Below are 13,062 nucleotides of genomic sequence, written 5' to 3' on the forward strand. Positions count from 1 at the left end.
GGTGGCCGGTGAGAGCCAGCCCAGCTGCTGAGCAGGGTGACACCCCTGGGTACCCCCATCCTTGGGTGCCAGGAGAGGCCTGACACCACCAGGCAAGGAAAGACCCCCCCATACTGTGCTGCAGCAGTGGGGACCCCCAGCCTCTCCTCCCTGCCTCAGTTTCCCCACCAGGAAACCACCAAAACCACCACATCCACCACCCTACTCACACCACACGCCCCCTAAACCACCCCTATTCCTCCTCCCTGGCGCTTTTCCCCATTTTTTGCCTTTCTCTGCCCACTCTGCACGCCCTGACCCCCCTCGCTGTGGCAGGGCCGGGGGGTTGGTGCCCCCCACGCCGTGCCAGGCCAGCTCTGTGCCTTTAAGCGCGGTGGCGCGGCTGTCCCGGATCAGCCGGAGCGCCTATTAAATTTTTATGCGAAGTGTAAATGGGCCAGGTCTCCAGCTTCCCGCTCCCTCCGAATGATTTATTACTCGCAAATACCACAGAACTAATTAGTATAGTAATTAATTAATACGAATTTGCATATTTGCATGTGCAATTAGTGCAGTGGAGTGATTACTCTGAAAATGAGAAGTTGGGCCTGTCAGATGGGAGTGTGAACTGGAGTGGAAAAGCCTCGTGAAAATGATCCCGGGCGGCGGCGGCGGCACCGGGCACGAGGCGGCACCGGGTGGGCGGCAGCACCAGCGAGGCCCCCGAGTGAAGGGTTAGGGGGTTCAGCCCCCAGGACACCCCCTTTCCCCCCATCCCATCCCAAGCCCGGTCCCCAAGCCATGGGGACCGCTCCATCCCTCGGCCATCTCCATGGCGACTCGCTGTGCCAGGCGCATCGCCATGGCAACGGGCCGGGCCACGCAGCCTCGCCATGGCGACTGTCGTCATCGCGCTCTGTCGCCATGGAGACCCTCCCCATCTCCCCAAATCCACTCCCTGCCGGGCCCCCCCACCTCGGGGTTGGGCTGGGGGTGCTGCTGCTCGGGGTGGGGGGTCCCCGAAAGCAGCCGGGAGGTGGGATGGGGGTCCCCGGTGTCCCCAGGGATTGGAGCACCAGGGGATAGGGGAGCACCCCAGGGTGCCCCACACTGGGGTCCCCTGTCCTGCAGGGCTGGCAGGAGCAGCTGAGCTCCCAACGGCAGCACCAGGCTGGACCCACTCCCAAGGGATGTGACCTGGACCCCCTGGATGGGGCTTGGCACCTCCAGCCCCACAGTTCCGAGTCCAGCCCTTGGCCTTTGTCCCTGGTGCCACCCAGGTGTCCCTTCACCGGTGCCCACCCGCTGGGCTGAGGCCTGACACACTCAGTGCACTTCTGGGAGGGCCACCAGCCACCTGTCCCTGGTTTTGGGGGGCAGGTGAGTGAGATGGGGGGCGATGGAGGGGGCCATGGCTATGGACAGCCCCCACCACCCTTGTGAGCTGCATCCCCCCACACCAGGCCATGGCAGCCCCCCAAAATGTGCCCAGACAGTCACCATCTGTCGTGGGGGGGCCAGGGCTGCTGCCAGCAACACCCACACAGCCACGTCCGTGCTGGTGACAGCACCCCTGTGTGCCCCTAACCCACCACAGTGGCCATGGAGGGGCTGCTGTGGCCACTCCTGAAGCCTGGTGATGTCACAGACCGGTTGTGATGTCATAGACTTCTGTGACATCGTCAGGGTGGCCTTGTTACCTCAGCAGCAGCCAGCCCTGCTGGTGGCACAATGGCAGCTCCTGGGTTGGGGTCTCCTGTCCCAACCCCCCCAGTGTCCCCAAAGGACATCTGACCCCAGCAGGGGTGAACACACCAGGTGACAAAGGGGCCTGGGGCAGGGGGACAAGTCCCCTGTGTGTCCCCACCCCGTGGTTATCTGTCCCCAGCCCCGCATGGAGCCACAGCTCCGGCAGTTTCCCACTGGGCAATTCCCAGGTGTCATTTTCCTAATTAACAACGTGTGGCTTAAAAAGCACTTGTCAAGTCCCTGGCCTGTGTGTGACTGTGGGGGACAGGCTGGGGGGACATGTTGGGGACATGTTGGGGACAGGTTGGGGACAGGTTGGGGACACAGGAGAGGGGGATATGAGCAGGAATTTGCATGCCCTGGGAGCAGGACCAGAGGGTGAGGCAGCCACACCACAGCCTGGCACAGCATTCCCCATCCTCCTCTGGCAGAAGGTGAGGGAGTTCCCTAAACGCCCCTGATGCCAGTTCAGCCAGGGCCCTCCTCTCTCCCCTCAATTTCCCTCCTCCATCAGCTGCCTCCTCCCAGGCTCCCCACCATGACCCTGCAGTCACCGCTGCGGGGACTTTTAGGGACACGGGGACAGGCAGGGCACACCCAGCCCTCCCCATCCCCAGATCCCCCGCCCGCAGCTGGGCCCTGCTCACCCGGTGACTGGAAGATGCCCAGGGACGGCTCCTGCGAGGGAGGAGCTGCTGCAGGGACCCGGCCCGAGGGCAGCGGGGACAAGGACGGGGACAGGGATGGGGACAGGGATGGGCTCAGCTCCTGCTCCCGCCGCTCTCCTCCCCTCAGTGACATTCCCGGCGGTGGCTCCGCCGCACGTTAGCGCATCCATCTCTCCCCAGCCTTCACCTCCCAGAAATATTGCAGTGCGGAGCCGGCTCCATCTGGCAGCGGCCCCCGTCTCCCCCCGCCACCGCTCGCGGGGAGATGCCGGAGCCGGATCCATCGCTCGGGCCCCGCAAGGATCGGCCTGGCTGAGGGGCAGCGGGGACCCCACCGGCGACAGGGGCCAGCTGCGGTGACCCCCGTGGCCGCAGCGGGGAGGGGCAGAGCGGCCCGGCCGAGGAGGGGCTGTGGCGGCGGCTGAGCCCCGGTAAACTCGCCCCACGCGGGGCCCCTGAGCCGCCACGGGCCCAGCTGGCTCCCAGCCGCGTCCCGGCACCACCCAGCCCCAGCTCCCACCGCCGGCCCTGCCAGTGCCGACCTGCTCCCTGCCCTCGCCGTGTCCCTCCCCGTGGCACTTGTCCCCTGGCACCCACCGGGGGATGGAGCCATCGCTGCCACAGGGTCCCTGTCTGCAGCCATCGCCTGCTGGAGGGAGGGAAGGGATGGGGAGGATGGATTTTGGAGGAGGAAAGAGCTTCGTGCCTCAGCCAGACTCCTCACTGTGCCTGCCTGGCAGTGAGGCCACCGGAGACATCACGGGGTGGCCAAGGAGCAGAGGTGGCAGTGCTGGGACAGCCGGTCCCTGCACACGAGGACCATCAGTGGGATGGGGAGCAGAGCCCCGGGGTCACTGGGACCATCTCCCCCAGGCAACACCCAGCCCTGCCCCTGCTCCCACCCCAAACTGTGCCTGGTTCTGGTTTCACCTCAGCCTCACCTGCCCCTGCTGCCCAGGACAGCCCCAGTTCCCCTGGGATGGATCCTGCCCATCCAGCCCCTGAGCTGTGGGGTCACATCCCTGCTCACCTCCCTGGATGAAGCCCCTTCCCAAAGTCACCCCAGGACCAGGATGGGGCTGCCCTGCCCCGCTCTGCCCTGTGCCATCACTGGCCGTGGTGGAAGGGACAGCACAGGGACATCACCAGGATCCCACTCCTGCCCTCTCTGTGGGCCATGTCCAGGCACAGTCCGGCCAAGGGCCCTCAGCACTTCCCAGCCACGAGGCAGCGGTTTGGGTTTTCATCTCCCTGCTCCCCTTTCATCTCCTCTCCCCGTTTCATGTCTCCACTTTCTTCTCCCTCCAAGCTCTGCGCATGCTGATGAGCCTCATGCCGGCGCCCACCCTCGCGCTCACCGGCTGCTAATGAGGCTGTGATGGGGACACTGGGCCAGGGGCTCGTGGCTCGTCCCTGTCCCCATCCTTGTCCCCGCACGGGCCAGCTCGGCCACTCACACTGTGGCATTTCCTCGGCCTCAGGCACAATCAGGGCCCCCATGGGCTGTAAGCCCCAGGAACCAGAGCACCGATGGCTTCACTGCCCTGACCCCCGGGGTGTGGCCACCCTCCGAGGGCTGGGGGTCCCCTGGCCTGGGGACTGATGGCAGGGGAGTGGTGACTCACCCAGAGCCGGCTCTGAAGTGCCACAGCCATCAGGTGAGGGCGCACAGTGATCCCAGCAGGTCACCCCGCGGCAAAACGAAGATGGCAGCGACGGAGGGAGCTGAACGGTGCTGCGGGAAAGGGATGAGCCGTGCCAGGAGGATGCCCAGGAATCAGGCCCGGGGTGGGCCCTGCCTCCCTGCGGGCCGGCTCCAGCCCAGGTGCCATCTGCTCGGCCACAGCCGTGAGTGAGTGACAGTCGTGGGGTTGGTGCCGGGAGGACGAACGGAGCCCCTCTGTCACCTGCCAGCCCCGGCACCTGCACCGGGGGAACGGGCACCGCTGGTGGCCCTGGCAAAGCCCCGGTGGCCGGGCACGGTGAGCCCTTTGTCTGCGTGTGGGCACAGCCACCGCTGTCACCGTGTCCACGGCCACCAGTGTCACCGTGTCCATGTCACAGCCGTGCCACCCTCGCCTGGTGTGTAAGGCCTGGTGTGTGACACCCAGCCCCTGCCTGCACCCCTCAGGCCAGGCAGGTCCTGACCCTCTGAGCTTGTGGGGAGAGAGGAGATCCAGGACACGGCTTTGGCCTGGATGGATGCAGCCAGGACCGGGCACTGGGCGATGGGAAGGGGCTTCTGGGGACACCGTGTGCCCGTTTAGGTTCCTCGGCCCAGCTGCTGCCAACCAAAAGGGCAGCAGTGATTTCTGGGTGCAGGGACACTGTGGTGGGGACAGATTTGGGGGCCAGAGGGTGACAGAGCAGTGAGGAGTTACCTGACAGACAAAGGCCTTGTTGGCTGCACCGGGCCTCGGCCACCACCACCGTGGCATCGGCATCGGTGGAGACTCAGCCTGTGTGCATTGAGGAGGGTGTGAGTGTGCAAGGAGGTGTGTGTTGGTGTGTGTGTGTGCACAGAGGCTGCCAAAGGCCCTGTGGGGCTGTGCCATGGGGTGGAGGGACATTGGCGTGGCTGTATGGCCATGGGGGAGCCAACACCTCCATGTGCCACCCGCACGGGGACACGCGGCCCTGCCCACGCCACACCTGCAGCCCCCTGCCAGCCCTGCCACGGCCAAACCGGGCACTGCCACCACCTGAGCCGTGCCTGGTCACAGCCCCCAGCCCTCGCCAGGCCCTGGCCCCGCAGCCATCCCCGCTCGGCTGCCGGCTGAGGGTGGGGACGGAGCCGGCGCGGCGTTTTGCGGCGAGGCGCAGATGCCAGCTCCCAGCCAGGGTCCCCGTGGCATCGCCCCCCTCACCCCAGCGCCCGCCTGTGTCCCCGCCACGCTTGGCCCAGCCGGGATGGCCGCTTTTCCCGCTGGCTCCATTGTTCCTCCCGGCCCCGCCATCGCCTGCACATCTCGCCCGGGTCCCATTTTGCAGCGTGTAGGCAGAGCTGGAGATTTGGAAGAGGTTTTTTTTTTTATTTTTTTTTTTTTCCCCTTCTTCTTCTTTTTTTTTTTTTTTTTTTTTTTTAGAGTACAGAGTGACAGATGGCGAGTCCTCCTTCCCCAGAGAGACAAATCTCCCTGAATGCAAGCGCATGTCAATCATTAGCTCTCATGTGATAGCTCTCGCGCATGACGTGCCAACCATATGGCACTGGCAGCAGAGCTGGTACCCCCTTTGCTGGGTAGAGATGCCACTCTCGCCTCCTTTTGGATAGAGGACTGCAGGAGGCTGGAGCACCTCAAGGAGCCGCGTCCCGCTCCCAGAAGATGCTGGGAACAATGAAATAAGAATTCCTGCGGTCCGCCCGAAGGTGAGTTATGTAAGAAGTGGAGGGTTGGGAGGGCAGCGGAGGAAACTTGAATGGAGAAAAGGCAACTTCCATGTTGATTTTGTTTCTCCGCCACGTCTCGCCCTTTTTTCCCCCCATCTTTCGTTCTCCCCCGGCCCTCGGTTCTCCCGCTCCCCGCGGGCCCCGCCGATGGGGTTTTCTCCCCCCTTCCGGAGCCCCCCCCGAGGGGGGTTTGTTGGGGTTTGGCCGCCCCCGGTCCCCCCCCCAGCCCGGGCACGCCCGGGGCGCCGCGGTCCCGGCGGGACGGAGCGGGCAGCGCCGGCCGAGCGGCATCAACGAAATCAGCGCGGAGCCGCCGCGTCGCCGCCCCGGGGGTGCCGGACCCGGCGGAGCCGCCCCCCCGCTCCCCCGCGGCGCCCCCGGCCCGAGCCCCGGGCGGTGCCCCCCGCCCCGGCCCCGGCCCCGCCGCCCCGCCCGGCCCCGGGGGCGCCCCCGGCAGCGCCGCCGCCCGCGGCCCCCGCGCCCCGAGGGGGGTCCCCCCGCCGCCCCCGCCGCCCCCGCCGCCCCCCGGTCGGTGCCGCCGCATTTCACGGGCCGCGCGTTTCACCGGCGGCCGCGGGGAGCCCCGGGGCGGGGAGGGGGAGCCGGGGCGCGGTGACCGGGCCGGAGGGGAACGGGGGGTATTTGGGGGTGAGAAAGGGGGCGGCGGTGTCGCCTCGACCCCCTCGGCCCCGGCCAGGCGGTGACGGAGCCGCCACCGGGGCCGCTCCGCGCCCGCGGCGGGGAAAAGTTGGAGGCGTCAAAGAGAAAACGGCGACACCGGGCCCGGCCCTCGGGGCACCGTGCGGGGCGCACCGGGCGGGCCGGGGCCGCGGGAGGGTCTGCGGAGGAACGGGAGAGGGGCGCGGGCGGCGGCACCGGGGACCCCGCGGTGGGGCCGGGCTGGGCCGGGCTGGGCTGGGCTGGGCCGGGCCGGGGGGACGGAATCGCCGCGCCCCGAGAGAGCCCCGGTGGCCCCGGGGTCGGGCGGCCGGGTCGGGGGGCGGCGGGGGGCGGCCCCGAGCCCAATTCGTTGTCGCCGGTGGCGGCGGGTGGGAGCGGGGCGGGGAGCGGGGGCCGCCGGTAACGCCTGGCTCTTTGCCCCCCGCTGCAGCCACCATGTTGACGCGACTTTTCAGCGAGCCCAGCCTGGTCCCCGAAGTCCCGAAATTCCCCGGTTGGGCCGAGGAGTGCGAGGAGGATGCCCGGAGCGAGAAGGAGGAGAGGGCGGGGAAGGGCTGCGCCCTCCCCGAGGAGCCGCCCGAGGGTTCGCTGGGAGAGAGCAAGGAGGAAGGGGAGCTAGCAGGGGACGAGGAGGAGGAGGAGGAGGAGGAGGAAGGCCTGGAGGAGGCGGAGGGCGAGCGGCCCAAGAAGCGCGGCCCCAAGAAGAGGAAGATGACGAAGGCGCGGCTGGAGCGCTCCAAGCTGCGGCGGCAGAAGGCGAACGCCCGCGAGAGGAACCGGATGCACGACCTGAACGCGGCCCTGGACAACCTGCGCAAGGTGGTTCCCTGCTACTCCAAAACCCAAAAACTCTCCAAAATCGAGACCCTCCGCTTGGCCAAGAACTACATCTGGGCTCTCTCCGAGATCCTGCGCTCGGGCAAGCGGCCCGACCTGGTCTCCTACGTGCAGACTCTGTGCAAGGGGCTGTCCCAGCCCACCACCAACCTGGTGGCCGGCTGCCTGCAGCTCAACTCCCGCAACTTCCTGACGGAGCAGGGCCAGGAGGGGGGTCGTTTCCACGGTCCCAACGCCGCCTCCTTCGCCGTGCACCCGTACCCGTACCCCTGCTCGCGGCTGGCCGCGGCGCCCTGCCCGCCCGCCGCCGGGCCCGGCCCGCACGGCCTGAGGACACACGGCTACTGCGCCTCGGCCTACGAGAGTCTCTACGGCAACGCCTCCCCCGACTACAACAGCTCGGAGTACGACGGGGGGCTCAGCCCTCCGCTCTGCATCAACGGCAACTTCTCCCTCAAGCAGGACTCTTCATCCCCGGACCACGAGAAAAGCTACCACTACTCTATGCACTACTCGGCGCTGCCCGGCTCCCGCCCCGCCGCGCACAACCTGGTCTTCGGCTCGGCGGGGATGCGCGGGGGGGTCCACTCCGAGAACATCTTCCCCTACGACATGCACCTCCCGCACGAGCGGGGCCCCATGTACGAGGAGCTCAACGCCTTTTTCCACAACTGACCCCCCCCCGCCCCGTCCCTGAGACCCCTCCCCATCGCTGAGGTGGTGGGGAGGGGGTGAATCCCCCCCCCCCGGGGCTCCTCCGTGGGCTTTGGTGCAATATGGGGACCCGGCCCCGGCGGCGGGTCCCCGCGCCCCGTGGGGACAAAGTGCTTTTTTGGGAGGATTTTTCCCTTTTCCTTAATTTTTTAAAAATTATTATTATTATTACCGTCGATTTCGTTCTTTTAATTTTTTTTCTCATTATTTATTGCTATTTCTTTATTATTTAATGGAATTTATTTAGTTCTTTTTTATTATTATCGCTGTTACCGTCACTATGATAATAATAACAACTATTACAGCTATTATAACTACTACAGTATTATTATTATTATTATTTATTATTATCATTATTTATTATCATTATTTATTATTATTATCATTTATTATTATTATTATTATTATTATTATTATTATTATTTTAGTGGTATTATTATTATTATTTTAGTGGTATCATTATTATTTTAGTATTATTGTTATTATTATTATTATTATTTTTCAGGGGGAGACCCCCCCCAAACCAGCCCACCGGAGCCCCCCCCGGTTCCCAGCGCGACCCTTCGGGTCGAGACGCTTCGTTTCATTTTTAATTCGTTTTAATTCAATTTTATATCTTTATTTTTAAAAATAATAAAAAAAAAAATAAATTCCCCCCTCCCTCCCACCCCCATTTTGGGCCGTTTCTCCCCTCCCCAGCCCTGCCCCGACCCCCTGGACCCCCCGGCATTGGACACCCCGGCCCGTGGGAGCGAGAGGAGCGAAACTTTCCGAAGCAATAAAGAGGCGCAGGGAGGAAAGGAACCCCAATTTCTATCTATGCAAGAGGCCCGGCCCGGCGGACGCTCCGAGCGAGATGCACTTTGCTTTGGGGGGGCCCCGGCCCCGCTCTCCCCGCCCCCGGGGGCTCCTCGCAGCAGCGCGTGTGTGTCAGGACGTTTTTTACCTGTTTTAAAAACTTGAAACGGAAAAAAAAAAACAAAAAAAAAAAAAAACCCCACACAAAAAAAAAACACAAAAAAAAAAAAAAAAGGAAAAAAAAAGGAAAAAAAAAAAAAGGGAAAAAAAGGAAAAAAAAAAAAAGGGGAAAAAAAAAAAAAAAAAAAAAAAAAGGAAAAAAAAGATAATATTAAAAAAAAAAAAAATATCCCCACTTTTCCCACCCCGCGGAGCCGCCCCGGTTTTCCGCTATGCAAACGGGGCTGAGCCCCCCGGGGGTCTCCGGCCCGGTTTGCCGCATTCCTTCAGCCGGGAGATGCCGAGAAGCCGATAATGCTATTTTTTTTTTTTTTTTCGGTTGGGTATTTTTTTGTGTTTTTTTGGGATTTTTTTAATTTTTTTTTTTTTTTTTTTTTTTTTTGTCGGATCCTGCCCGCACCACCTTCGAGAAACCAGCATTTTTAGAGACCAGGGAGGAGGAGGAGAGGAGGAGGATTTCTGAGAAATGTTTTGTGAAAACGAAAAAAAAAAAAAAAAAAAAAAAGGAAAAAAAAAAAAGAAAAAATGGGGGGAGAAAAGAAAAGAAAAAAAAAAGTTTTAGGAAAAAAAACCACTAAAATGGGAAAAAAAAAAAAAAAGGAAAAAGAAACAAAAAAACCCACAAACCGTTGTAGCAAAGGGGACCCGCTGCCCGACACCAGAAGTGCTTTCGTGTTTCCGTTCCGTTTCATTTCGATTAATAAATATTTATGGCCAACGATATGCAAGACCCCCCGTCCCCGCCCCCCCCGCGCCGGGCGCCGCTCCCGCTCCCCGGTGCCGCTTCCCGGTCCCGTTCCCGCTGCCCGGCCAGCGCTGGGCGGGGCCGGGGGCCCGGCCGTTCTGCATGCACCGGCCCCTCCATCCATCCTCCATCCTCCATCCCTTCCCTCCATCCCTCCCCTCCATCCCTTCCCTCCCGGGGCCGCCCCCCCCCGGCCCCGCCGGACGCTCCTCGCCCGGTCCCGGCCCCGGCGCGATCGCGGAGAGCCTGTAATTCCCTTACCGAGCGTCCTTCCACGGCGATTAATAAATATTCAATGTCCATTCCGCCGCTTTCGCCGCTTTCCTTTCCCGCCTGGCGGGGGTCACCGGGCCGAGCCCCCCCCAGCCGTGCCGGTGCCGCTCCCGCCGCCCGAATGCGCGACCCGCGGGGCGGCGGCGCTGAAATAACGCGGCTCTGCCCCGCCGGGGCCCCCCGGGAGCGGGGAGGCGGCGTGTCCCCTCTCCGGTAATAAACACACCGGGATCCCTGGCCCGGCTGGTCCCCCCGGCGGTGACACCGCTCGTCCCCCGGGGGCTGGGGCTCGAGTTCCCGGCGCGGTGCCCGGGCTGGTGCCGGTTCCCGGTGCTGCTCCCGCTGGAGCCTCGGCTCGGTGCCCGGTGCCGGTGCCGGCGCCAGGGGGATGTTTGTGCCGGTTCTCCGAGAGCCCCGGGAGCTCCCGGGCTGTTCAGGAGCCGGTGCAGCCCCGGGAGCCCGGAGCTGTCCGCGGCCGTGGTGCTGAACGGGCTCCCGGGCCTTTTACCGGCCCTGGGTTTATTCACCGCCCGCACCGCCGGGCTCATCGCCGCTCGACGGGCTCCGGGCACGGTCGGGCACCGGGCTCCCGGTCTCACCGGCCGCGGGGGTCCTGGGGGCCGGTTCCCCGCGGGATCATCGGGCACCGGGCCCACACAGGCGCTGCGGGGACCGAGACACCGGTTCCCTCCCGGTTTCCTCCCGGTTCCCTCCCGGGAGAGGTGTCCGAACCCTCAGCCCCGCGGTTTTTGGGGATAAACCGGGCCGGTTTAGGGTCGGTGACTGCAAACGCGGCCCCGACGTGCCGGGCCCGGTCCCGGAGCCACCGGGAGCGGATCCGCCGCGGCCCCGGAGCCGCTGCAGGGACCCCCAGCCCCGGCCCGGCCCCGGCACTCCCCGCTCCCCGCAGAGCAGCGGATCCTCTTCCGACGGCTCCGGCCCCAACATCCCCCGGGACTCGTTTCTCCGGGGGAAAAGCCCCGGGAGGGCTCGGGGACAGTCGGTGGGGCCCAACCAGCGGCACCGGGGCCGGGACCGGAGCGGCGGCGGCGGGGAACGAGCGGGGGGGGCCGGGGGCTGCGGGGGGGCGCCGACATCTGCTCCGGGCCCGGCCGTGCCAGGGGTGCCGGCCCCGGGTTGTGTTCAATTGTCGGGATTTTTGTTCGCTCCGGAGCCGCGGGAACCCGCCCGGAGCTGGGGCAGGGCCCGGGCCCGCAATGCGGCCCCGGTGCGAAGCTCCGGAGAACGGCCCCGGTGCAAAGCCCCGCTGGAAGGTTTTGGTGCACGGTCCCCGTGAACGGTTTCGTTACAAAGCTCCGGTGCCCGGCCTCGGTACAAGGTGCCGGTGCCCGGCGCTGGTGCCCGGCTCCGAAAGGCAGCCGCGGTTCAGAGCTCCGGTGCCCGGCCCCATTCACAGCCCCAGTGCCCGGCCCCGTTCACATCCCCGCTTCCCAGCCCCGTTCACAGCCCCGGCGCCCAGCCCCGGTGCCCAGCCCCGTTCACATCCCCGGCGCCCAGCCCGGTGCCCAGCCTCGTTCCCAGCCCCGGTGCCCAGCCCCGGTGCCCAGCCTCGTTCCCAGCCCCGGTGCCCGGCCCGGTGCCCAGCCGTTCCTCCCCGGTGGTTCTTGGGGGGTCAAACGGGATGCCGGGACCCGCCGCCCCGCTGGGCTCTGCCCGTGTTTCCTGTGACTGCGGGATCAGATTCACCCCGGGCGGGTTTGGGGGGTCCAGGACAGCACTGGGGCCGGGCCAGCACCGAGGGGACCCGGCTCGCCCCACTCAGCCCCGCTATTTCAAAGCAGGATGAGATGGGGGTGGGTGTCTCCCCCGCCCTGCCCGCCCCCGGTGCCCCCGGTGCCCCCGGTGCCCCCGGCCCGGCCCCTCTCCCGGCCCGGCGGGGCTCGGCGGGGCTCGGCGGGGCTCGGCGGGGCCCGGGGCCAGCGCCAGCTCCGGGTCGCCGCTGCCACCGGCGAGTGCCAGCCGAGGGGGGGGGAGGAGGAGTCATTGCTTCAGTTTAAATTTCATGGCATCTGTTCATTATTATACAGTGCGGATTTTTATATGGACAGCTAAATTAAAGACAGATTTCTGCCAAAATTGCAGATACCATAAAAAACCGGAGGCTCCCGGCGCCCGGCGCTCGCCGCGCTGCGGAGGCGGCCCCGCTCCGGGGGCCGGGGGCTGCCCGGGGGTCGGGAGGGATGTGGGGCACAGGGAGGGATGTGGGGGGCAGGATGGGGGGGGATGTCCCCGGTTTTGTGCCGTGGGGAGCTCAGGACGGCGGCCCCGAGGGGGATCGGGGGGTCCCGGTGGTCCCCGGAGCCGCGGCCGGGGCGGGCAGGGCTGGCACCGCTCCCCGCCGCCCCGGGGGCTGCAGAGCCGCCCCCTCCCCCGCCCGGTCTGCCAGGCTCCATCGCAGAGGAGTTAAAACAAGGACATCTGTGCCTGGAATCGCTGCGAAGCTCCGAACCTGCCAGCGCCTGCTGGCACCGGCCGCCGGCGGAGGCGGCTTCTCCGGAATGCGGCACCGCCGGCAGCTCCGCCCGCAGCCCCGGCCCGGCCCCGGGGGCTGCGGGGCCAGGGGGGCCTCGGCCCGGCTGGGCACTGTCCCCACCTGTGTCTGCCCCCTTCGTGTCCCCGCAGCCCCGTGGGGGTTGTGTTTTCCCTCCCTGTTTACCCCCTGCCCCACTGAGCCCTGTCCCCATCCCCACTCTGGGCACGGGGGAGGTGGGAGACAACGAGGGGTGAGGAGAGGGCCCTGCACTCCAGGGGGACACGGGGACACGGGCAGGGCCGGGAGGGGAGACAGCAATGGGGGCAGGGGGTACCCGAGGGAAGGGCAGGGCTGGGGGCACCTGCGGGCCCGGGGCTCTGTGAACAGCCCGGGCTCTGCAGCCCCAGGGTTTGTGGGAAGGTGGGAACCTGCTCCTCAGCCCTTCCTGGGCTACAGGGGGAGAAAAGAGACAAAACCCGAGCAGGGGCAGAGGGGGAGGTTGGATCCAGCAGACACCAGGCCAGCTCTGGCTGGGAACACTGGAGAGCAGGTG

General features: G+C 65.3%; 1 protein-coding gene across 1 annotated transcript; it reads left to right on the plus strand.

Moving 5' to 3' along the window:
- Positions 1–5,659: 5,659 nt before the first annotated feature.
- NEUROD2 (neuronal differentiation 2) lies at positions 5,660–8,440 on the plus strand. Its single transcript, XM_083877390.1, has 2 exons — positions 5,660–5,766; positions 6,899–8,440. Exon 2 carries the CDS (start codon positions 6,904–6,906, stop codon positions 7,978–7,980), a length of 1,077 nt encoding a protein of 358 aa, XP_083733516.1. The 5' UTR covers positions 5,660–5,766; positions 6,899–6,903; the 3' UTR covers positions 7,981–8,440.
- The last annotated feature ends 4,622 nt before the right edge of the window (positions 8,441–13,062 follow it).

This window comes from Zosterops lateralis, assembly GCF_965231275.1.
Source record: "Zosterops lateralis genome assembly, chromosome: 24".
NCBI lineage: Eukaryota > Metazoa > Chordata > Aves > Passeriformes > Zosteropidae > Zosterops > Zosterops lateralis.